Below are 25,381 nucleotides of genomic sequence, written 5' to 3' on the forward strand. Positions count from 1 at the left end.
TCTGAGAATTTCTTTCTTTACCTGAGCTGTACTGGGCCCGACAATAAAGATTTCCAACAGCTGCTGTGGAGTGAGCAACTATGATTTTCCACTGGACCGTTGTAGTGCCATAAACTTTCTCCTTCATTTTGAAGATGATAACATCATGGTGCTTATTATAGGTAAAACCTTTATCGTTTACAAACTTGCTATCCAACTTCCACCTTCGTGTTTTGACATTTTTAGTAAACATCGTATTATGATTTACCAGGACATTTAATTTGGATAGAAGTGAAATATAGATATATCTATCATGAAATTCTGGTAACCAGCATGAAAACAAGCCACAATGTTTGGTCCATAATTTGTAAATGAGATTATTATGACTCACAAAATATTTTCCAATTAACTCTTCAGGCTGTCTAAGGCCTAAGCTCATAGCATAAACTTACCGCAAATTATTCAAAATAGAATTAGTCATGTTAAATGGTACGGAACAGGTGACTTCTGATTCAGTCCCTGAAATGCCCCACACAGAATTGGGATATTGAGTCCCACTGACATTCACTCCAATCAAAATCACTTGGTTGCTCTGTAGAATTCGCTCTGCGATATGTCAGTGTTATTCACGGATATGTAAACAAATGAAAATCTCTATTTTCAGTGAAATAATGTTTATACCATATAATTGCTGCACTCTGCAAAAACAGAATAGTATATAATAGACAAAATTAAGCTTACTGCTCGATGTTTCTGTGTAAAAGGATCTCCAGGCCCCAGCTGTAGAGTTGCTTACAATGATGCTGATTACGGAGGTCTTTGGGGAGTTGATAATATCCCTATGAGGAAAACATTTGAACAATGTTTGTAGTTAAATTCAAATCGGTTTATTTGTTAATTGATAGATATGGGTTAACAACTATTTCAGTACAGCAAAACCCGCGGTAAAATAAAAATACCTGCAAGTTTTCGTCAAACACAGAGAGTCATTGTGCTTCCACCAAAAGTGTCCTTCAGCAAACGAGGAGAAGAAATAAGAAGATTTCAGGTTGACTGTTGCTCCGTTGAAAGCTCTTATCTCTTGTTCTGGTGTCAGCGCTAAACCTGTTGGTGGATGCTATTACATATATTGAAACTCATGAGATGTTCACACAATGTGCACTACCTAGTCGGTTTTAAAATGTACGGTCACAATAAAAAGTAAACACGCTCACGAACAAAGAGTGCATAAATTTGATCATGCAAATTCATAGCTCACAATTTAAACCGTTCAGATAATTTTCAATAAAATATCCTTTATACTCTTACTTGTCAAATAAATCATTTTTGAAATCGATAGTGAATTCAACCGACTTATTTAAATCATTCTACGCCTCGACTGAAACTAATAACAAAAAAAGGATGCAAAGTCTCTTTGATTTGTAAGCTTGTTTCGAAATTAGGATGAAATATTATAATCTGTTGATTTAGATTACCATCGGTTTCTATTTCAACTTCCGAGTAAAAGTTATACTCTTGACCATGGGCGAAGACTATGCAAGTGTAAGAAGCAACTTCGTTGGGAGGGTCTAATCGTAAAATTGTTGTTGTTGTACTATTTTGTAAGGTTTCTTTTCTTGTCTCTGCAAAAAAAGTTAAAATGTTATATACGATATAATATTGATATCAATATTTACATAAGGGGGCACCAAGCTCAAAGTAGTGTTTCATAGAGTTACACAAAAACTTGGAATTTAACCTTCAAATATAGTATGTTGGTGTGACCAAGCAACTATCAATGTGTCGGTAGGAAAGATCACAGTGCACTTCAATACTGCTGGGTCTCCTGTTCTAACAAAATCATCTGTTGTACTGAAATAAGAAGTTGAATTCAATGGAAATTTAGGAAAATTTGAGTAGTTCAAAATGTAATACAACGATATGAATATGATTGGTTGAATGGAGATTTCGGTTTAAGAAGGTATTATTTAATTCTACGAATTCTTTTATTTGCGCAATATCAAATAAGATTTTTGAACTACATTATTAAACGTACCGAACTGTGAAGGTTTTGAGAGCCACCAAGGTATCATCATATTGATTTTTTTCTCCTACTGAAATCCTACATGTGAATAGTTTATCGCCTAACAAAGTCACATCAGCTAAAAGGATCATAGTCGACTCCTTCATCCCATCCATTAGTGCTCCATCACTGATAAATTGAAGGAGTCAGTAATCCAACAACATCTACAGTTTGCAACAAGTTATAAAATAGCAATACATCATATATTTGTATTAGGATCTCAAATCTTCTATCATTTCAGTAATCGGTATATTTCAGTGATATAAAAGATTACCTGACAGTCAAGTCAGAAATGTCTGAATCATGAGAGAAAAGTGTTCCTTTATTGTCCACCCACTGAATATGTATCAAATTGGTAGCTACTCCTTTTATTGAACAAGTCAACGTTGATGCAGTACCTGCTAGCACGTCATAGCTTTTCACCATTATCTCTGAAATTAGTACATCCAAAATATATAAAAATTTGCAGTTATTTAAAATACTACAATTTATGATTTATAATCCACGATGAATTTTTGCTGCAAGATTCCAATTCGTCCTTAAATCAATAACTGTATTGCAAAATGAGTAATGACACTGTTTGGCATTTCTTACACACAGTAAGCACACTCACAAATATGGCAGTGAGTATCCCAGCTGCATATAATGCAGTGTACTAATTATAGCAGCAGATATGAGATAACAACACGATTGCTTACTGATAGGCGTGCAAGAAATTCCTGAGCTGAATAGGGCCGGTAGCTCAATTGGTAGAGCACCAGGCATGTTACTCGGAGGTTGGCGGATCATACCCGCCCCGGCACTATATGCCGGCCCATGATTTTCCGAATCGCTTACCAGTGGAAATCTAGTCAATTCAAATATCTGCTTGCTTGGTACTCATGGTCGATACAATCACAGCCCAACCAACTACTTGATCAGACCGATTCACCTTCATGTGCATACTTCATCTGGGAGCCGTCAGTTGAGCTTGCTCTCTGACTCGTGGGTTAAAAACATCGTGTACAGTAGTTCGTGAGTAGTACAGTACTTCACAACGATAACCCGCCTCCCCAACCAAATCTCTTAAATTAAGAACATACCATAAACGTTTAGAGTGACGGTGGTATCCGAGTGGCTGGAATTAGGTAAAGAACCGGAAGTTACTCTACAAGTGTAGGCAGTATCTTCGTTGACAAGAGTTCCGTCTACAGCAAGAGTTGATGTCTGTGTCCCTGCAGAGTAACTTCCTTGGACAGGGGTGAACTTTTCACCTGGAACTGGTCCCGTACTAGTTCGCCAGGTTACTGTTGCTGCGTCAATAATTCCAGTGATAACACAGGATATCGATGTGCTAGAACCTTTCTTTACTTCTTTGTTAACTGGTTCAACGTCTGAAGTAAGTATTGGTAAATGTATGTATATTTAATACAGATTGTGCAATTTATAACTTTATAACGCTCGCATGATATAAATATGGTTTTGTTCTGATAATGACATAAATTGAAATTGGTTGTAAGTTCGAAAATCGTTTGGAAACAAAAAATGTAACGGGTGATATTCGAAAAATATTTGTTCCGAATATTAGACCGTCGACGAGTCCTACTCAGCGCGCGTTTTGGTAGGTTATAAACCTACTAAAAAATAAATCTGCATCGCAAAATAAATTCAGTTGGAGATTAAAGAACATACCATAAACGTTAAGATTGACGGTGGTATCTGAGTGGCTGGAATCAGGTAAAGAACCGGAAGTTATTCTGCAAGTGTAGGCAGTATCTTCATTGACAAGGGTCCCGTCTACAGCAAGAGTTGATGTCTGTGTCCCTCCGGAGAAGCTTCCTTGGACAGGGGTGAACTTTTCAGCTGGAACTGGTCCTGTACTTGTTCGCCAGGTTACTGTTGCTGTTTCAGTTATTCCGATGATAACACAGGATATCAATGTGCCAGAACCTTTCTTTACTTCTTTGTTAACTGGTTCAACGTCTGAAGTAAGTATTGGTAAATGTATATTTACAAATTTATAACTCTCGCATAATATAAATATGTTTTTGTTCTGATAATGACATCAATTGAAAATTTGTTGTAAGACAAAAAATCGTATGGATACAAAAATTTGCCTTGCAAAATAACTTCACTTTCAGTTATGGAGGTTAAAGAACATACCATAAACGTTTAGATTGACAATGGTATCAGAGAAGTTGGAATCAGGTAAAGATCCGGAAGTGACTCTGCAAGTGTAGGCAGTATCTTCGTTGACAAACGTTCCGTCTACAGCAAGAGTTGATGTCTGTGTCCCTGCAGAGTTACTTCCTTGGATAGGGACGAACTTTTCAACTGGAACTGGTCCTGTACTAGTTCGCCAGGTCACTGCTGCTGTTTCTGTTATGCCAGTGATGATACAAGAAATCGTTGCGTAAGAGCCTTTCTTCACTTCTGTGTTAACTGATTCAACATCTGAAGTGAGTTTAGATACGTTTACAAATTCTACAAATTCTAAAAATTCTACAATTTATATACAACGGGTTATCAAATAAATTCCTTTTACTGATGTGAATTAAAATATGGAGGAAGGATAGAAATTCGTTCATGAATCGAAAGATGGATTGCAAAATTACTGCATTAGCGTTTAAAGAACATACCATAAACGTTCAGATTGACAGTGGTATCAGAGAAGTTGGAATCAGGTAAAGATCCGGAAGTGACTCTGCAAGTGTAGGCAGTATCTTCGTTGACGAGAGTTCCGTCTACAGCAAGAGTTGATGTCTGTGTCCCTGCAGAGTTACTTCCTTGGACAGGAGTGAGCTTTTCAGCTGGAACTGGTCCTGTACTAGTTCGCCAGGTCACTGTTGCTGTTTCTGTTATGCCAGTGATGATACACGAAATCGTTGCGTAAGAGCCTTTCTTCACTTCTGTGTTAACTGATTCAACGTCTGAAATGAGTTTTGGGACATTTACAAATTCGACAAATTCTACAATTTATAACCGACGGATCATCAAATCAATTCCTTGTAAACTGATGTAAATTGGAATATGGAGAAAGGATAAAAATTCGTTCATGAATCGAAAAATGGATTGCAAAATTACTGCATTAGCGTTTAAAGAACATACCATAAACGTTCAGATTGACAGTGGTATCAGTGAAGTTGGAATCAGGTAAAGATCCGGAAGTAACTCTGCAAGTGTAGGCAGTATCTTCGTTGACGAGAGTTCCGTCTACAGCAAGAGTTGATGTCTGTGTCCCTGCAGAGTTACTTCCTTGGACAGGAGTGAACTTTTCAGCTGGAACTGGTCCTGTACTAGTTCGCCAGGTCACTGCTGCTGTTTCTGTTATGCCAGTGATGATACAAGAAATCGTTGTGTAAGAGCCTTTCTTCACTTCTGTGTTAACTGATTCAACGTCTGAAATGAGTTTTGGTACATTTACAAATTCTACAATTTATAACCGACAGATCACGAAATCATTTTCTTGTACTGATGTGAATTGGAATATGGAGGAAATAGGAATGATAGAAATTCGTTCATGAATCGAAAAATAGATTGTGCAATTTATACTGCATTAGCGTTTGAAGAACATACCATAAACGTTCAGATTGACAGTGGTATCAGAGAAGTTGGAATCAGGTAAAGATCCCGAAGTGACTCTGCAAGTGTAGGCAGTATCTTCGTTGACGAGAGTTCCGTCTACAGCAAGAGTTGATGTCTGTGTCCCTGCAGAGTTACTTCCTTGGACAGAGGTGAAATTTTCAGCTCGAACTGGTCCTGTACTAGTTCGCCAGGTCACTGCTGCTGTTTCTGTTATGCTTGTGATTATACAAGAAATCGTTGCGTAAGAGCCTTTCTTCACTTCTGTGTTAACTGATTCAACGTCTGAAATGAGTTTTGGTACATTTACAAATTCGATAAATTCTACAATTTATAACCGACGGATCATCAAATCAATTCCTTGTAAACTGATGTAAATTGGAATATGGAGAAAGGATAAAAATTCGTTCATGAATCGAAAAATGGATTGCAAAATTACTGCATTAGCGTTTAAAGAACATACCATAAACGTTCAGATTGACAGTGGTATCAGAGAAGTTGGAATCAGGTAAAGATCCGGAAGTGACTCTGCAAGTGTAGGCAGTATCTTCGTTGACGAGAGTTCCGTCTACAGCAAGAGTTGATGTCTGTGTCCCTGCAGAGTTACTTCCTTGGATAGAGGTGAAATTTTCAGCTGGAACTGGTCCTGTACTAGTTCGCCAGGTCACTGCTGCTGTTTCTTTTATGCCAGTGATGATACAAGAAATCGTTGTGTAAGAGCCTTTCTTCACTTCTGTGTTAACTGATTCAACGTCTGAAATGAGTTTTGGTACATTTACAAATTCTACAATTTATAACCGACAGATCACGAAATCATTTTCTTGTACTGATGTGAATTGGAATATGGAGGAAATAGGAATGATAGAAATTCGTTCATGAATCGAAAAATAGATTGTGCAATTTATACTGCATTAGCGTTTGAAGAACATACCATAAACGTTCAGATTGACAGTGGTATCAGAGAAGTTGGAATCAGGTAAAGATCCCGAAGTGACTCTGCAAGTGTAGGCAGTATCTTCGTTGACGAGAGTTCCGTCTACAGCAAGAGTTGATGTCTGTGTCCCTGCAGAGTTACTTCCTTGGACAGAGGTGAAATTTTCAGCTCGAACTGGTCCTGTACTAGTTCGCCAGGTCACTGCTGCTGTTTCTGTTATGCTTGTGATTATACAAGAAATCGTTGCGTAAGAGCCTTCCTTCACTTCTGTGTTAACTGATTCAACGTCTGAAATGAGTTTTGGTACATTTACTAATTTGACAAATTCTACAATTTATAACCGACAGATCACGAAATCATTTTCTTGTACTGATGTAAATTGGAATATGGAGGAATGATAGAAATTCGTTCATGAATCGAAAAATGGATTGTGCAATTTATACTGCATTAGCGTTTGAAGAACATACCATAAACGTTCAGATTGACAGTGGTATCAGAGAAGTTGGAATCAGGTAAAGATCCCGAAGTGACTCTGCAAGTGTAGGCAGTATCTTTGTTGACGAGAGTTCCGTCTACAGCAAGAGTTGATGTCTGTGTCCCTGCAGAGTTACTTCCTTGGACAGAGGTGAACTTTTCAGCTGGAACTGGTCCTGTACTAGTTCGCCAGGTCACTGCTGCTGTTTCTGTTATGCCAGTGATGATACACGAAATCGTTGCGTAAGAGCCTTTCTTCACTTCTGTGTTAACTGATTCAACGTCTGAAATGAGTTTTGGTACATTTACAAATTCGATAAATTCTACAATTTATAACCGACGGATCATCAAATCAATTCCTTGTAAACTGATGTAAATTGGAATATGGAGAAAGGATAAAAATTCGTTCATGAATCGAAAAATGGATTGCAAAATTACTGCATTAGCGTTTAAAGAACATACCATAAACGTTCAGATTGACAGTGGTATCAGAGAAGTTGGAATCAGGTAAAGATCCGGAAGTGACTCTGCAAGTGTAGGCAGTATCTTCGTTGACGAGAGTTCCGTCTACAGCAAGAGTTGATGTCTGTGTCCCTGCAGAGTTACTTCCTTGGATAGAGGTGAAATTTTCAGCTGGAACTGGTCCTGTACTAGTTCGCCAGGTCACTGCTGCTGTTTCTTTTATGCCAGTGATGATACAAGAAATCGTTGTGTAAGAGCCTTTCTTCACTTCTGTGTTAACTGATTCAACGTCTGAAATGAGTTTTGGTACATTTACAAATTCTACAATTTATAACCGACAGATCACGAAATCATTTTCTTGTACTGATGTGAATTGGAATATGGAGGAAATAGGAATGATAGAAATTCGTTCATGAATCGAAAAATAGATTGTGCAATTTATACTGCATTAGCGTTTGAAGAACATACCATAAACGTTCAGATTGACAGTGGTATCAGAGAAGTTGGAATCAGGTAAAGATCCCGAAGTGACTCTGCAAGTGTAGGCAGTATCTTCGTTGACGAGAGTTCCGTCTACAGCAAGAGTTGATGTCTGTGTCCCTGCAGAGTTACTTCCTTGGACAGAGGTGAAATTTTCAGCTCGAACTGGTCCTGTACTAGTTCGCCAGGTCACTGCTGCTGTTTCTGTTATGCTTGTGATTATACAAGAAATCGTTGCGTAAGAGCCTTCCTTCACTTCTGTGTTAACTGATTCAACGTCTGAAATGAGTTTTGGTACATTTACTAATTTGACAAATTCTACAATTTATAACCGACGGATCATCAAATCAATTCCTTGTAAACTGATGTAAATTGGAATATGGAGGAAGGATAGAAATTCGTTCATGAATCGAAAAATAGATTGTGCAATTTATACTGCATTAGCGTTTGAAGAACATACCATAAACGTTCAGATTGACAGTGGTATCAGAGAAGTTGGAATCAGGTAAAGATCCGGAAGTAACTCTGCAAGTGTAGGCAGTATCTTCGTTGACGAGAGTTCCGTCTACAGCAAGAGTTGATGTCTGTGTCCCTGCAGAGTTACTTCCTTGGACAGAGGTGAACTTTTCAGCTGGAACTGGTCCTGTACTAGTTCGCCAGGTCACTGTTGCTGTTTCTGTTATGCCAGTGATGATACACGAAATCGTTGCGTAAGAGCCTTTCTTCACTTCTGTGTTAACTGATTCAACGTCTGAAATGAGTTTTGGTACATTTACAAATTCGACAAATTCTACAATTTATAACCGACGGATCATCAAATCAATTCCTTGTAAACTGATGTAAATTGGAATATGGAAAAATGATAAAAATTCGTTCATGAATCGAAAAATGGATTGCAAAATTACTGCATTAGCGTTTAAAGAACATACCATAAACGTTCAGATTGACAGTGGTATCAGAGAAGTTGGAATCAGGTAAAGATCCGGAAGTGACTCTGCAAGTGTAGGCAGTATCTTCGTTGACGAGAGTTCCGTCTACAGCAAGAGTTGATGTCTGTGTCCCTGCAGAGTTACTTCCTTGGACAGGAGTGAACTTTTCAGCTGGAACTGGTCCTGTACTAGTTCGCCAGGTCACTGCTGCTGTTTGTGTTATGCCAGTGATGATACAAGAAATCGTTGTGTAAGAGCCTTTCTTCACTTCTGTGTTAACTGATTCAACGTCTGAAATGAGTTTACTAGTTTAGGTACATATTTTACAAATTCTACAATTTATAACCAACGAATCATCAAATTAATTCCTTTTACTGATGTGAATTAAAATATGGAGGAAGGTTAGAAATTCGTTCACGAATCGAAAAATGGATTGCAAAATGACTGCATTATCATTTAGAGAACATACCATAAACATTAAGATTGACAGTGGTATCAGAGAAGTTGGAATCAGGTAAAGATCCGGAAGTGACTCTGCAAGTGTAGGCAGTATCTTTGTTGACGAGAGTTCCGTCTACAGCTAGAGTTGATGTCTGTGTCCCTGCAGAGTTACTTCCTTGGACAGGAGTGAACTTTTCAGCTGAAACTGGTCCTGTACTAGTTCGCCAGGTCACTGCTGCTGTTTCTCTTATGCCAGTGATGATACAAGAAATCGTTGCGTAAGAGCCTTTCTTCACTTCTGTGTTTACTGATTCAACGTCTGAAATGAGTTTTGGTACATTTACAAATTCGACAAATTCTACAATTTATAACCGACGGATCATCAAATCAATTCCTTGTATACTGATGTAAATTGGAATATAGAGGAAGGATAGAAATTCGTTCATGAATCGAAAAATGGATTCCAAAATTACTGCATTAGCGTTTGAAGTACATACCATAAACATTAAGATTGACAGTGGTATCAGAGAAGTTGGAATCAGGTAAAGATCCGGAAGTGACTTTGCAAGTGTAGGCAGTATCTTCGTTGACGAGAGTTCCGTCTACAGCCAGAGTTGATGTCTGTGTCCCTGCAAAGTTACTTCCTTGGACAGGAGTGAAATTTTCAGCTGAAACTGGTCCTGTACTAGTTCGCCAGGTCACTGCTGCTGTTTCTGTTATGCCAGTGATGATACAAGAAATCGATGCGTAAGAGCCTTTCTTCACTTCTGTGTTAACTGATTCAACGTCTGAAATGAGTTTTGGTACATTTACAAATTCTACAATTTATAACCGACGGATCATGAAATCATTTTCTTGTACTGATGTGAATTGGAATTTGGAGGAATGATAGAAATTTGTTCATGAATCGAAAAATAGATTGTAAGATTTATACTGCATTAGCGTTAGAAGAACATACCATAAACGTTTAGATTGACAGTGGTATCAGAGAAGTTGGAATCAGGTAAAGATCCGGAAGTGACTCTGCAAGTGTAGGCAGTATCTTCGTTGATAAGAGTTCCGTCTACAGCAAGAGTTGATGTCTGTGTCCCTGCAGAGTTACTTCCTTGGACAGGAGTGAACTTTTCAGCTGGAACTGGTCCTGTACTAGTTCGCCAGGTCACTGCTGCTGTTTCTCTTATGCCAGTGATGATACAAGAAATCGTTGTGTAAGAGCCTTTCTTCACTTCTGTGTTAACTGATTCGACGTCTGAAATGAGTTTTGGTACATTTACAAATTCCACAAATTCTACAATTGATAACCAACGGATCATCAAATCAATTCCTTGTATACTGATGTAAATTGGAATATGGAGGAATGATAGAAATTCGTTCATGAATCGAAAAATAGATTGTAAGATTTATACTGCATTAGCTTTTGAAGAACTTACCATAAACGTTCAGATTGACAGTGGTATCAGAGAAGTTGGAGTCAGGTAAAGATCCGGAAGTGACTCTGCAAGTGTAGGCAGTATCTTCGTTGACAAGAGTTCCGTCTACAGCAAGAGTTGATGTCTGTGTCCCTGCAGAGTTACTTCCTTGGACAGGAATGAACTTTTCAGCTGGAACTGGTCCTGTATTAGTTTGCCAGGTCACTGTTGCTGTTTCTGTTATGCCAGTGATGATACAAGAAATCGTTGCGTAAGAGCCTTTCTTCACTTCTGTGTTAACTGATTCAACGTCTGAAATGAGTTTACTAGTTTAGGTACATTTACAAATTTTACAATTTATAACCAACGAATAACCAAATTAATTCCTTTTACTGATGTGAATTAAAATATGGAGAAAGGTAAGAAATTCGTTCACGAATCAAAAAATAGATTGCACAATTACTGTTAGCGTTTAAAGAACATACCATAAACATTTAGATTGACACTGGTATCGTAGAAGATGGAATCAGGTAAAGATCCGGAAGTGACTCTGCAAGTGTAGGTAGTATATTCGTTGACAAGAGTTCCGTCTACAGCAAGAGTTGATGTCTGTGTCCCTGCAGAGTGGCTTCCTTGGACAGGGGTGAACTTTTCAGCTGGAACTGGTCCTCTACCTATTCGCCAGGTCACTGTTGCTGTTTCTGTTATGCCAGTGATGATACACGAAATCGTTGCATAAGAGCCTTTCTTCACTTCTGTGTTAACTGATTCAACGTCTGAAGTGAGTTTTGGTACATTTACAAATTCTACAATTTATAACCAACGGATTATCAAAACAAGTCCATTAACTGATTTGAATTAGAATATGGAGATTGTGCAACACCTTCAACCGAAGGAAAAGTAATATATAAGTTATAACTTCACCACGGCTGAACGATAATTGGTAAATGCTATTATAAAGACGGGTGTAATTCAAGAGGATTTTATATAGAAGATGGGGTTATAGCGTTCATTTATGAATCAATTTTGTGCATCAACATCTTATAAACACAATATTTAAAATAATATTTTGTGTTATCTTTTTTATAATCGAAGAAAATAATGGGTAGGAAATGGTCCATGATATAAAATTGTACTTAGACTGATGAGCTCTATATCTCTTCCGATGATAACTATCTCACGTAACCAGACATAGTTAAAATTAGAACCCTCTCTAATAACAACTGTGTCTCCAATCTTACAATCGGAAGGAACGTTGTCAGGTACTGTTCCATCCTCAGAGTACACTGACACGGGCCACCAAGTGGGATGTTTAGTGCCGTAGTAACCACTTATACAGGTACACACATCTCTCGAGCATGTGTGCTTGTTATACGGGTTAATGTGATAATTAGACTCCGTGTAATGGTGCACCTCCTCTACACAGTAGGTCTTTTCTAGCTTAGCTTTAAACCAGGGGTCAGATTCATATGTTGTATGAGCGAATGTGTCTAAATCCTTGTCTATGCCATAAGTTGCCAAATAGTAATCCCAATAATAACTACTAGAGCTATGATATCTATACGTTGATGACATAGAGACGGATACAGGTTTTATCTCGTTATCTACTGCAGATAAAATGTAACCTGAAATATAACCACGATAAATAGTGTTTTAGCACTTAGTAATAATACTTGCAGTTTCTATAATTATAGCTATAATTGATGTGATTGTCACATATATCCTATTAATTCTGGTCGATATCATATGCAAACAGTCAGTAGAAATGACTTAGAACAGTAAATAGTGATTTTTGTTGTAAGGTGGTGCAATACAACATTTACCTTGAATGGGTAAAAACAAAAGAGCCGTTAAGATAATTGTTGTTATCTTCATGATTGGCTGGTCGCTACATAAACATTTTTACTGAAATATTCAGATCAGCCAATTGCTTTAAGTTGAACGTTTGCACAATTTAAAAAAATCCAACTGAAACGTTACAAAATGCTAAGAATCTTAGTCAGATTTATAAGTTTGAGACGGACGAGTATAAATTCCTTTGATATTCTAAATGATGATATCGAGTTAAAGTCAGAATAATTTGATAAAGCGATGGTTACTCTGCAAGTTCCTAAAATACGTTGCAACTAAAGTAGTTAAAAGACGCGATCTAGGCAATACTTTTCTGCGAGATTCTAAAATAAAACCTTCTTCGTGTATTACGACAAAAAATAATAATTTCGCATTTCTGAACATGTCATCAGAGAATTAAATCTACGTCACCACCGTAAAAATGTAAAAGTTAAGTTCACTAAAATTCCATGTGGATGACAATGTTTATTTTATCTTACTGCTCATTGTTTCACGTTGACGGCTTCAACGAGAGTAGTTATTGTAAGTTATTACCAAGTATCGACGAGGATAGTTTTTAATTGTGTAATATTCTCAGGAATCGTTTAAGTTTGATGACACGATATATGATTACATATATATGATTACATATATACAAAATAGTTTATAAACTATTTTGTTTGAAGATGACGTTTGGCCAATTTGTAACAAGCCTGAGTGTTCATATAACTAGTAATTTAGTAAGTAAAATATACTAAGAACGTCCGGGAGGGGGGTCTTCAAAATTTGGGGGGAGGGGGGCTTCAAAATTAGGGGGTCTTCAAAATTAGGGGAGGGGGGGTCTGAAAATCCGGGATATTGGCGGACGTCCTCAGTAGATGTCCTCTAAACGGATATGGATTGAACAAATACCCATGTAACTAGACCTCTTCACTGTTTTAATGATATAAATGGCATGAAATATTTTGCAGCACAAACTGCTCCCTGCATACAATTACAAATTGAAGCGAAATTTGATTGTATCAGTACAATAAACCTTTTTTACCCGAACACGCCTTTGGAAAATCGAAATACTACTCATTTGTAATATAGCACTACAAATTATTTGAGCTGTTAGCACATAAAAATACCTTATCGGACCCTATTTGGCCGGACATTAAATGAACAGACATAATTATGAACGAAAATTAAAATGAACCAATTTTTTCATCTTTTTTTGTGGCGTTTTTAAAATTTTAGCAGATAATATGTAAATTAATTTTTCATACAATGAGCAAGAAAGGCAGTCGTTAAGCAGTAAAAAATGTAGAAATATCTGTAGATCTGTGTCTATGATAAATGATTATGAAAGTTGTGTAAAAACAACAGATACGAAATAATACCAGATTTGATGATCATATCACAGGTCATCTTCCTCAAATGGGTTATTGTGCATATATGCATTCCATGGAATATATATATTCCATGCTTAAAGCATCATATGAGTAATACCTGGTTTTTGAAAACAATTTTCTATTTGACCACCTCGGTCCTGCATTTCAGTGTAAACTTTTACAAGATGTGGAGGTAAATAATAACTCTGAGGAAGTAAACGAGGAAGCCAAAGATCAAGAAAGTGATCATGACGTAATGTGATACTTAGGATATTTAAATTGCATAATAACTCGTTTTTCATTGATCCAATTCCAATGATATAGTTTAGTCCGAATCCGATGATAGAAATTACAATTGACTGAAATTAAAAAATTTTCATCTCCTAAACATGAGTTCGCAGTGGAATAATTTTGGAAAAAATCTCAACGGACTTTAAGTTTAACTTGGACTAACCTTAAACGGACGGACTTTATTTGAACAGACATTAAGATGAACGCTAGGACCTCCAGCGTTTAATTAATGTCCGTTCAAATAAGGTCCGATAAGGTAGTTAGACAGTAAGGCTAGATAAAAGATAATATTTAAACATGAACAGATTCAGATCTTGAAGACTCACAATGCTTTTAATATTGTACTTTGCTCTTTTAACTAACTCTTTTACATTGAATGTTGTATCTAGCAGCTCCTCAACTTATACCGCTAAACTCACAGTCTCAAAGTAGCTGCACAGAACAGAGGCACATATTAGGTGCGGTAAAAAAATCGAAATTATGCGGTACCGCACCCGACTATAAAGGTAAAATGTGCGGTAAGGTGCGGTAAATTTTTACCAATTATGCGGCAAATGTGCGGCGATTTTTTCGAAATTTGTGCGGGAATTGTGCGGTTTTCTTTTGCATTTTCTCAAGGACTTTGGAAATTCTAAACGTAAATCCTAAACCGCCGCTCTTATCAAAAATAGGTCTGTTTATGTGTTACTGAGGGTATAGTTCTTCACTAAGACCATGATTGAACCTATATTGAGATTTAGTTATCTGAGAACAGCCTGGGTCACGGTCCCGAAAGGGCCTGGGTCACGGTCCCAAAAGGGCCTGGGTCACGGTCCCGAAAGGGCCTGGGTCACGGTCCCGAAAGGGCCTGGGTAACGGTCCCGAAAGGACCTGGGTCACGGTCCCGAAAGGGCCTGGGTCACGTGGTAACTGGGTCACGTGGCCTAGGTATGAGTTCCAAAAGGGCCTGGCTCACGGTCCCGAAAAGGCCTGGGTCAGGGTCCCGAAAGGGCCAGGGTCACGTGGTAACTGGGTCACGTGGCCTAGGTATAAGTTCCAGAAGGGCCTGGGTCACGGTCCCAAAATGGCCTGGGTCACGGTCCCGAAAGGGCCTGGGTAACGGTCCCGAAAGGACCTGGGTCACGGTCCCGAAAGGGCCTGGGTCACGTGGTAACTGGGTCACGTGGCCTAGGTATGAGTTCCAAAAGGGCCTGGCTCACGGTCCCGAAAAGGCCTGGGTCAGGGTCCCGAAAGGGCCTGGGTCACGTGGTAACTGGGTCACGTGGCCTAGGTATAAGTTCCAGAAGGGCCTGGGTCACGGTCCCGAAAGGGCCTGGGTCAGGGTCCCGAAAGGGCCTGGGTCACGTGGTAACTGGGTCACGTGGCCTAGGTATGAGTTCCAAAAGGGCCTGGCTCACAGTCCCGAAAGGGCCTGGGTCAGGGTCCCGAAAGGGCCTGGGTCACCTGGTAACTGGGTCACGTGGCCTAGGTATAAGTTCCAGAAGGGCCTGGGTCACGGTCCCGAAAGGGCCTGGGTCAGGGTCCCGAAAGGGCCTGAGTCACGGTCCTAAAAGGGCCCCACTTTTAACATATTTTGGTTTTTACACTCTAAAATCTCAACGCGAAAATTTCAAAATCATGCGAAATTACGCGGAAAATGCTAGATTATGCTGAAATATGCAGAAAATGACAAAATGTGCGGAAAACAATAAATTATGCGGAAATGTGCGGAAAACAATAAATTATGCGGAAATGTGCGGAAAACAATAAATTATGCGGAAATGTGCGGAAAAAGGTAAATTGTGCGATCCCGCAACCATCGCACCTAATATGTGCCTCTGAATAGCATTCATTTATGAATAAATTTTGTGCATCAACATCTTATGAACACAATATTTCAAAAAGCTTTTGAGGAAAATAATTGATAGAAATTGGTCTATGATATAAAATTGTACCTAGACTGATAAGCCCTATATCTCTTTCGATGATAACTATCTCATATACATTGACATAGTTATGAGAACCCCCTCTAATAACAACTGTGTCTCCAGTCTTACAATCAAAAGGAACGTTGTCAGGTACTGTTCCATCCTCAGAGTACACTGACACGGGGAACAAAGTGGGATAGTGAGTGTAGTAGTGACCACTTATACAGGTACACACATCTCTCAAGCATGTGTGCTTGTTATACGGGTAAGTGTGATAATCAGACTGCATGTAATGGTGCACTTCCTCTACACAATATGTCTTTCCTAGCTTAGCTTTAAACCAGGGGTCAGATTCACGTGATGTAAGAGCTCGTGTGTTTACATATTGTTACTTCTCCTCGTGAATGTGGGGGTCTAGGTCTCTTCTATACTAACGATTTTATTATAGGTTTAAAAGTGTCACTTATAGGAAAAGTTATCGATCCTAATTTCCAACATGCCTGGAAAAATATTATCATCAATCAGCTTTTACACCCAAATATACCAACTGTGTGTATAGAAAACTGTCTCACATTAAAGAATACTGGTTTTACCTTTAACCTACTTCGCCATTATAAGCTTTGGAAGTCTATTTCTTCACAGTCAAGTAACAGTACAGTCAACCACTGTGTGTGGGGAAGCGACGTAATAACGGACATTGGCTCCAAGCTCTGGAACGATATTCTTATTGATAGAAATATCATCTATCTTTCTGATTTCGTTTCAGAGGAAGGTAACCTCTTAAGTTTCCAGCAATTTCTGAGAAAGTGGGGCCAAACAAGTAGTATAATCTCTTCGACTCAATATGCGAGTATAAAATTGGGAATACGTCGATTTAATAATACCGATACGTTTACAAGTAACATTACATTTATCGATACCCAACTTTCACTTCGCTTTTGGAGAGGTAGGAATACCCCCAACTCTAGAGATACTCCTCTCACTATCAAAGGTAGAAACATTAGAGATACCATGTCTAAACGTCTAGATCCCAGCACCCTTCCTCCAATGAGGAACTGGAGTGCTAACCTCTCCTTAACGGATATTGATTGGATTAGTATTTTTACGGATATTTTTACTTCTTTCTCAAATAACTTCAAACTTATTCAGTACCAATATAAGCTCCTTCACCGGATTAGTACTTGTCGGTACATGAGATATAAAATGAAGATTGAAAAAGATAGTCCAAATTGCTCGTTATGTAATCACAACCTCGAAACTATCTCTCACATATTTATTGACTGTCCAGCCACAAGCTCTTTCCTACAGGGAGTAAATCTGTTTATTAGATCGAATATTGACGCAAATTATGACGACCCATATCGCCACTATTTGATTTGCTTAAATCACAGAGATAAAAGTGTTAACTTCATAAATTCGGTTTGCTGTTGGTTTATTGGAAGGAGTTTCCAGAACAAGGAACCCCTATTCTGGGAGCGATATCTTAAACATCTTAAGCTTTTCTTATTAGGTGAAAAACCGGATATTATACGGTGCCTTAAAGACGTTATACCTTGATGACCATTTTATACCCAAAGTTCTGGATCCACTATACACTCTTGTTTATTTATTTTCTCGAAAATTCAGCCGTGCCTTACCTTTACCATTTATTTCACAAGTTGTAGCTAGTGGAGTTATCTCCACTACTAGTATTGATATAGAGTCACATTTAAAACCAGTAGTATCTCTCCTTTTTCTCTCCATCTTATGTGCAATTTATTACTCTATATCCACTGACTTTATTCGACGTATTATCTAAAAGAATAAAAAAAATGTGTGCGTGTGTTTTTATATTTATTTTGCTACGGCGCATGTGAAACCCCAGGGCATCCAGCACCGGAGAAGCTGAAATGACACTCTCTGAACCCTTGGTGCCGCTCAGATTTTGCCTCTTGGCTGGTAAGCCGAGTCATGATCGATTAACTCAGCTTCTTCGGTACAACACAGACCGGAGGGTACTATTAGCCGCTTTGCCGGTGGTATCCTCCTGGTGTCCTGGGGTTTGGCAGGTTCCTCATTAAAAAAAAAAATAAAAAAAAAAAAAAAAAAAAAAAGAGCTCGTGTGTTTAAATTCTTGTCTATGCCATTAGTTGCCACATAACGATAGCCATACGTATAAGAGCTATACGTTGATGATAAAGAGACGGATACAGGTGTTATCTCGTTATCTACTGCAGGTAAAATGTAACCTGAAATATAACCACGATAGATTATATAGTGTTTTAGCGATTAGAAATAGTACTTGCAGTTTCTATAATTATAGCTATAATTGATGTGATTGTCACATATATCCTATTAATTCTGGTCAATATCGTATGCAAACAGTCAGTAGAAATGACTTTATAGAACAGTAAATAATGATTTCTGTTGTAAGGTGGTGCAATAAAACATTTACCTTGAATGGGTAAACACAAAAGAGCCGTTAAGATAATTGTTGTTATCTTCATGATAGGCTGGTCGCTACATATTATACATTTTTACTGGAATGTTCAGATCAGCTAATTGCTTTAAGTTGAACGTTTACAAAATTTTTAAGAATCCAACTGAAACGTTACAAAATGCTACGAATCTTAGACAGATTTACAATTTTGAGACGGACGAGTATAAATTCCTTTGAGATTCTAAATGATGATATTGAGTCAAAGGTCAGAAAAATGTGATAAAGCTATGGTAACTCGGCAAGTTCCTGAAATACGTTGCAACTAAAGTTCTTAAAAGACACGATCTAGGCGAGACTTTTCTGCGAGATTCTAAAACAAAACCTTCTTCGTGTAGTACGACAAAAAAATAATAATTTCGCATTTCTGAACATGTCATCAGAGAATTAAATCTACGTCACCACCGTAAAAATGTAAAAGTTAAGTTCACTAAAATTCCATGTGGATGACAATGTTTATTTTATCTTACTGCTCATTGTTTCACGTTGACGGCTTCAACGAGAGTAATTATTGTAAGTTATTACCAAGTATCGACGAGGATAGTTTTTAATTGTGTAATATTCTCAGGAATCGTTTAAGTTTGATGACACTATATATGTTTACATAAACCATTTTGTTTGAAGATGACGTTTGGCCAATTTGTAACAAGCCTGAGTGTTCATATAACTAGTAATTTAGTAAGTAAAATATACTAAGAACGTCCGGGAGGGGGGTCTTCAAAATTTGGGGGGAGGGGGGCTTCAAAATTAGGGGGTCTTCAAAATTAGGGGAGGGGGGTCTGAAAATCCGGGATATTGGCGGACGTCCTCAGTAGATGTCCTCTAAACGGATATGGATTGAACAAATACCCATGTAACTAGACCTCTTCACTGTTTTAATGATATAAATGGCATGAAATATTTTGCAGCACAAACTGCTCTCTGCATACAATTACAAATTGAAGCGAAATTTGATTGTATCAGTACAATAAACCTTTTTTACCCGAACACGCCTTTGGAAAATCGAAATACTACTCATTTGTAATATAGCACTACAAATTATTTGAGCTGTTAGCACATAAAAATACCTTATCGGACCCTATTTGGCCGGACATTAAATGAACAGACATAATTATGAACGAAAATTAAAATGAACCAATTTTTTCATCTTTTTTGTGGCGTTTTTAAAATTTTAGCAGATAATATGTAAATTAATTTTTCGTACAATGAGCAAGAAAGGCAGTCGTTAAGCAGTAAAAAATGTAGAAATATCTGTAGATCTGTGTCTATGATAAATGATTATGAAAGTTGTGTAAAAACAACAGATACGAAATAATACCAGATTTGATGATCATATCACAGGTCATCTTCCTCAAATGGGTTATCGTGCATATATGCATTCCATGGAATATATATGTTCCATGCTTAAAGCATCATATGAGTAATACCTGGTTTTTGAAAACAATTTTCTGTTTGACCACCTCGGTCCTGCATTTCAGTGTAAACTTTTACAAGATGTGGAGGTAAACAATATCTCTGAGGAAGTAAACGAGGAAGCCAAAGATCAAGAAAGTGATCATGACGTAATGTGATACTTAGGATATTTAAATTGCATAATAACTCGTTTTTCATTGATCCAATTCCAATGATATAGTTTAGTCCGAATCCGATGATAGAAATTACAATTGACTGAAATTAAAAAATTTTCATCTCCTAAACATGAGTTCGCAGTGGAATAATTTTGGAAAAAATCTCAACGGACTTTAAGTTTAACTTGGACTAACCTTAAACGGACGGACTTTATTTGAACAGACATTAAGATGAACGCTAGGACCTCCAGCGTTTAATTAATGTCCGTTCAAATAAGGTCCGATAAGGTAGTTAGACAGTAAGGCTAGATAAAAGATAATATTTAAACATGAACAGATTCAGATCTTGAAGACTCCTGCAATGCTTTTAATATTGTACTTTGCTCTTTTAACTAACTCTTTTACATTGAATGTTGTATCTAGCAGCTCCTCAACTTATACCGCTAAACTCACAGTCTCAAAGTAGAAGCACAGATTCTGTGCTTCTACTTTGAAAATGCTAGATTATGCTGAAATATGCAGAAAATGACAAAATGTGCGGAAAACAATAAATTATGCGGAAATGTGCGGAAAACAATAAATTATGCGGAAATGTGCGGAAAACAATAAATTATGCGGAAATGTGCGGAAAACAATAAATTATGCGGAAATGTGCGGAAAACGGTAAATTGTGCGATCCCGCAACCATCGCACCTAATATGTGCCTCTGGCACAGAAGATTGCGTCTGCAACATTTTTTAAACAATTCCTTTATATGATTTGAATTAGAACATTGTGGAGAATGGAGGTGAGATAAAAATGTGTCCACGACCATAACTCAAAAAGTACATTGCAAGATTACTGTTAGCGTTTAAAGAACATACCATAAACGTTTAGATTGACAGTGGTATCAGAGAAGTTGGAATCAGGTAAAGATCCGGAAGTGACTCTGCAAGTGTAGGCAGTATCTTCGTTGACAAGAGTTCCGTCTACAGCAAGAGTTGATGTCTGTGTCCCTGCATAGTGGCTTCCTTGGACAGGGGCGAACTTTTCAGCTGGAACCGGTCCTGTACTAGTTCGCCAGGTCACTGCTGCTGTTTCTGTTATGCCAGTGATGATACACGAAATCGTTGCGTAAGAGCCTTTTTTCACTTCTGTGTTCACTGATTCAACGTCTGAAATGAGTTTTGGTACATTTACAAATTCTACAATTTATAACCGACGGATCATCAAAATTATTCCTTTATCTGATTTGAATTAGAATATTTTGGAAAATCGAGGTGAGATAGACATTTGTCCACGACTATAACTCAAAAATTACATTTCAAGATTACTGTTAGCGTTTAAAGAACATACCATAAACGTTTAGATTGACAGTGGTATCAGAGAACTTGGAATCAGGTAATGATCCGGAAGTGACTCTGCAAGTGTAGGCAGTATCTTCGTTGACTAGAGTTCCGTCTACAGCAAGGGTTGATGCATGTGTTCCATCAGAGTTACTTCCTTGGGTAGGGACGAGCTTATCGCCTGGAACTGGTCCTGTACTTGTTCGCCAGGTCACTGCTGCTGTTTCTGTTATGCCAGTGATGATACACGAAATCGTTGCGTAAGAGCCTTTCTTCACGTCTGTGTTAACTGATTCAACGTCTGAAGTGAGTTTTGGTACATTTACAAATTCTACAAATTCTATAATTTATAACCAACGGTTCATCAATTCAATTCCTTTTACTGATGTGAATCGGAATATGGAGGAAGGATAGAAATTTGTTCATGAATCGAAAAATAGATTGCACAATTACTGTTAGCGTTTAATGAACATACCATAAACGTTTAGATTGACAGTGGTATCAGAGAAGTTGAAATCAGGTAAAGATCTCAAAGTGACTCTGCAAGTGTAGGCAGTATCTTCGTTGACAAGAGTTCCGTCTACAGCAAGAGTTGATGTCTGTGTCCCTGCAGAGTGTCTTCCTTGGACAGTGGTGAACTTTTCAGCTGGAACTGGTCCTGTACTAGTTCGCCAGGTCACTGCTGCTGTTTCTGTTATGCCAGTGATGATACACGAAATCGTTGCGTAAGAGCCTTTCTTCATTTCTGTGTTAACTGATTCAACGTCTGAAATGAGTTTTGGTACATTTACAAATTCCACAAATTCTACAATTGATATCCGACGGATCATGAAATCATTTCCTTAATCTGATGTGAATTGGAATATGGAGGAAGGATAGAAATTTGTTCATGAATCGAAAAGTAGATTGTAAGATAACTGTTAGTGTTTAATGAACAGACCATAAACGTTTAGATTGGCAGTGGTATCAGAGGAGTTGGAATCAGGTAAAGATCCGGAAGTGACTCTGCAAGTGTAGGCAGTATCTTCGTTGACGAGAGTTCCGTCTACAGCAAGAGTTGATGTCTGTGTCCCTGCAGAGTTACTTCCTTGGACAGTGGTGAACTTTTCAGCTGGAACTGGTCCTGTACTAGTTCGCCAGGTCACTGCTGCTGTTTCTGTTATGCCAGTGATGATACACGAAATCGTTGCGTAAGAGCCTTTCTTCATTTCTGTGTTAACTGATTCAACGTCTGAAATGAGTTTTGGTACATTTACAAATTCCACAAATTCTACAATTGATATCCGACGGATCATGAAATCATTTCCTTAATCTGATGTGAATTGGAATATGGAGGAAGGATAGAAATTTGTTCATGAATCGAAAAGTAGATTGTAAGATAACTGTTAGTGTTTAAAGAACATACCATAAACGTTTAGATTGACAATGGTATCAGAGAAGTTGGAATCAGGTAAAGATCCGGAAGTGACTCTGCAAGTGTAGGCAGTATCTTCGTTGACGAGAGTTCCGTCTACAGCAAGAGTTGATGTCTGTGTCCCACCAGAGTTACTTCCTTTGGTAGGGACGAGCTTATCGCCTGGAACTGGTCCTGTACTAGTTCGCCAGGTCACTGCTGCTGTTTCTGTTATGCCAGTGATGATACACGAAATCGTTGCGTAAGAGCCTTTCTTCACTTCTGTGTTTACTGATTCAACGTCTGAAATGAGTTTTGGTATATTTACAAATTTTACAATTTATAACTGACGGATCATCAAAACATTTCCTTGATCTGATTTGAATTGGAATATGGAGATTGAAGGTGAGAAAGAAATTACTGTTTGCGTTTAAAGAACATACCATAAACGTTTAGATTGACAGTGGTATCAGAGAAGTTGGAATCAGGTAAAGATCCGGAAGTGACTCTGCAAGTGTAGGCAGTATCTTCGTTGACTAGAGTTCCGTCTACAGCAAGAGTTGATGTCTGTGTCCCATCAGAGTTACTTCCTTGTGTAGGGACGAGCTTATCGCCTGAAACTGGTCCTGTACTAGTTCGCCAGGTCACTGTTGCTCTTTCTGTTATGTCAGTGATGATACACGAAATCGTTGCGTAAGAGCCTTTCTTCACTTCTGTGTTAACTGATTCAACGGCTGAAGTGAGTTTTGGTACATTTACAAATTCTACAATTTTATAACCAATGGATCATCAAAACAATTCCATTAACTGATTTGGATTAGAATATGGAGATTTTGCAACGCCATCAACCGAAGGAAAAGTAATTTATAACTATACCGCTAAAATCGCACTTATAGCTTTACCACGGCTTAATATAACCATAATTAGTTAATGCTATGATAAAGATTTGAGTCTTTTATATAGAAGATGGGGTAAAAGCATTCATTTATGAATCAATTTTTGCATCAATATCTTATGAACACAATATTTCAAAAAGCTTTTGTGTCAACTTTTTTAGAATGGTGGAAAATTATAAATAGAAATTAGTCTATGATATAAAATTGTACCTAGACTGATGAGTACTATATCTCTTCCGATGATAACTATCTCACGTAAGTGGACATAGCTATTAGAACCCCCTCTAATAACCACTGTGTCTCCAATCTTACAATCAGAAGGAACGTTGTCAGGTACTGTTCCATCCTCAGAGTACACTGACACGGGCCACCAAGTGGGAAAGTGAGTGCAGTAGTGACCACTTATACAGGTACACGCATCTCTCGAGCATGCGTGCTTGTTATACGTGTGATAATCATGATAGATGTAATGATGCACCTCCTCTACACAGTAAGTCTTTCCTAGCTTAGCTTTAAACCAGGGGTCATGTTCAGTTGACGTATGAGCTAATGTGTTAGTATCCTTGTCTATGCCTTTAGTTGCCACATAACTAGAGCTATGCGTTGATGACATAGAGACGGATACAGGTGTTATCTCGTTATCTACTGCAGGTAAAATGTCACCTGAAATATAACCAAGATAGATTATATAGTGTTTTAGCACTTAGTAATAATACTTGCAGTTTCTATAATTATAGCTATAATTGATTTGATTGTCACAAATAGCATATTAATTCTGGTCGATATCATAATATGCAAACAGTCAGTAGAAATGACTTAGAACAGGAAATAGTGATTTTTGTTGTAAGGTGGTGCAATACAATTATTTACCTTGAATGGGTAAACACAAAAGAGCCGTTAAGATAATTGTTGTTATCTTCATGATAGGCTGGTCGCTACATATACTCATATACATTTTTACTGGAATGTTCAGATCAGCTAATTGCTTTAAGTTGAACGTTTACACAATTTTAAGAATCCAACTGAAACGTTACAAAATGCTACGAATCTTAGACAGATTTATAATTTTGAGACGGACGAGTGTAAATTCCTTTGAGATTCTAAATGGTAATATCGAGTCAAAGGTCAGAAAAATGTGATAAAGCGATGGTAACTCGGCAAGTTCCTGAAATACGTTGTAACTAAAGTAGTTAAAAGACACGATCTAGGTGAGACTTTTCCGCGAGATTCTAAAACAAAACCTTCTTCGTGTAGTACAACAAAAAAATAATAATTTCGCATTTCTGAACATGTCATCAGAGAATTAAATCTACGTCACCACCGTAAAAATGTAAAAGTAAGGTTCACTAAAATTCCATGTGGATGACAATGTTTATTTTATCTTACTGCTCATTGTTTCACGTTGACGGCTTCAACGAGAGTAGTTATTGTAAGTTATTACCAAGTATCAACGAGGATAGTTTTTAATTGTGTAATATTCTCAGGAATCGTTTAAGTTTGATGACACGATATATGTTTACATAAACCATTTTGTTTGAAGATGACGTTTGGCCAATTTGTAACAAGCCTGAGTGTTCATATAACTAGTAAG

The 25,381-nt window shown here is 37.8% G+C and overlaps 2 protein-coding genes across 2 annotated transcripts in view; one reads left to right on the forward strand and one right to left on the reverse strand.

Moving 5' to 3' along the window:
- Positions 1-25,381, forward strand: part of LOC134823189 (polyunsaturated fatty acid 5-lipoxygenase-like) — a 1,185,970-nt gene that overhangs the window by 579,009 nt on the left and 581,580 nt on the right. The window lies entirely within an intron of this gene.
- LOC134823712 (mucin-22-like) lies at positions 717-24,745 on the reverse strand. The gene is made up of 27 exons (XM_063835245.1): positions 24,661-24,745; positions 24,103-24,453; positions 23,338-23,628; positions 22,907-23,197; positions 22,442-22,732; positions 21,977-22,267; positions 21,512-21,802; positions 11,217-11,507; positions 10,753-11,043; positions 10,281-10,571; positions 9,820-10,110; positions 9,351-9,641; positions 8,882-9,172; positions 8,413-8,703; positions 7,941-8,231; positions 7,473-7,763; positions 7,004-7,294; positions 6,534-6,824; positions 6,066-6,356; positions 5,597-5,887; positions 5,129-5,419; positions 4,660-4,950; positions 4,184-4,474; positions 3,124-3,414; positions 1,455-1,601; positions 939-1,083; positions 717-759 (listed from the first exon to the last, which is right to left on the reverse strand). Exons 1-27 carry the CDS (start codon positions 24,743-24,745, stop codon positions 717-719), a joined length of 7,173 nt encoding a protein of 2,390 aa, XP_063691315.1.

This window comes from Bolinopsis microptera, chromosome 11, assembly GCF_026151205.1.
Source record: "Bolinopsis microptera isolate Bmic1 chromosome 11, MBARI_Bmic_1.0, whole genome shotgun sequence".
In the NCBI taxonomy this organism is placed as follows: domain Eukaryota; kingdom Metazoa; phylum Ctenophora; class Tentaculata; order Lobata; family Bolinopsidae; genus Bolinopsis; species Bolinopsis microptera.

What these genes read in the sequence shown, in the direction of transcription:
- LOC134823712 (XM_063835245.1), bottom strand. Translation starts at nt 24,745, where the DNA reads ATGTATATGAGTATATGTAGCGACCAGCCTATCATGAAGATAACAACA. An exon ending in TGTCAATCTAAATGTTTATG is followed by an intron (nt 11,044 to 11,216) that starts GTATGTTCTTTA and finishes AACTCATTTCAG; the next exon opens with ACGTTGAATCAGTTAACACA. An exon ending in TGTTTGACGAAAACTTGCAG is followed by an intron (nt 760 to 938) that starts GTATTTTTATTT and finishes GCAACTCTACAG; the next exon opens with CTGGGGCCTGGAGATCCTTT.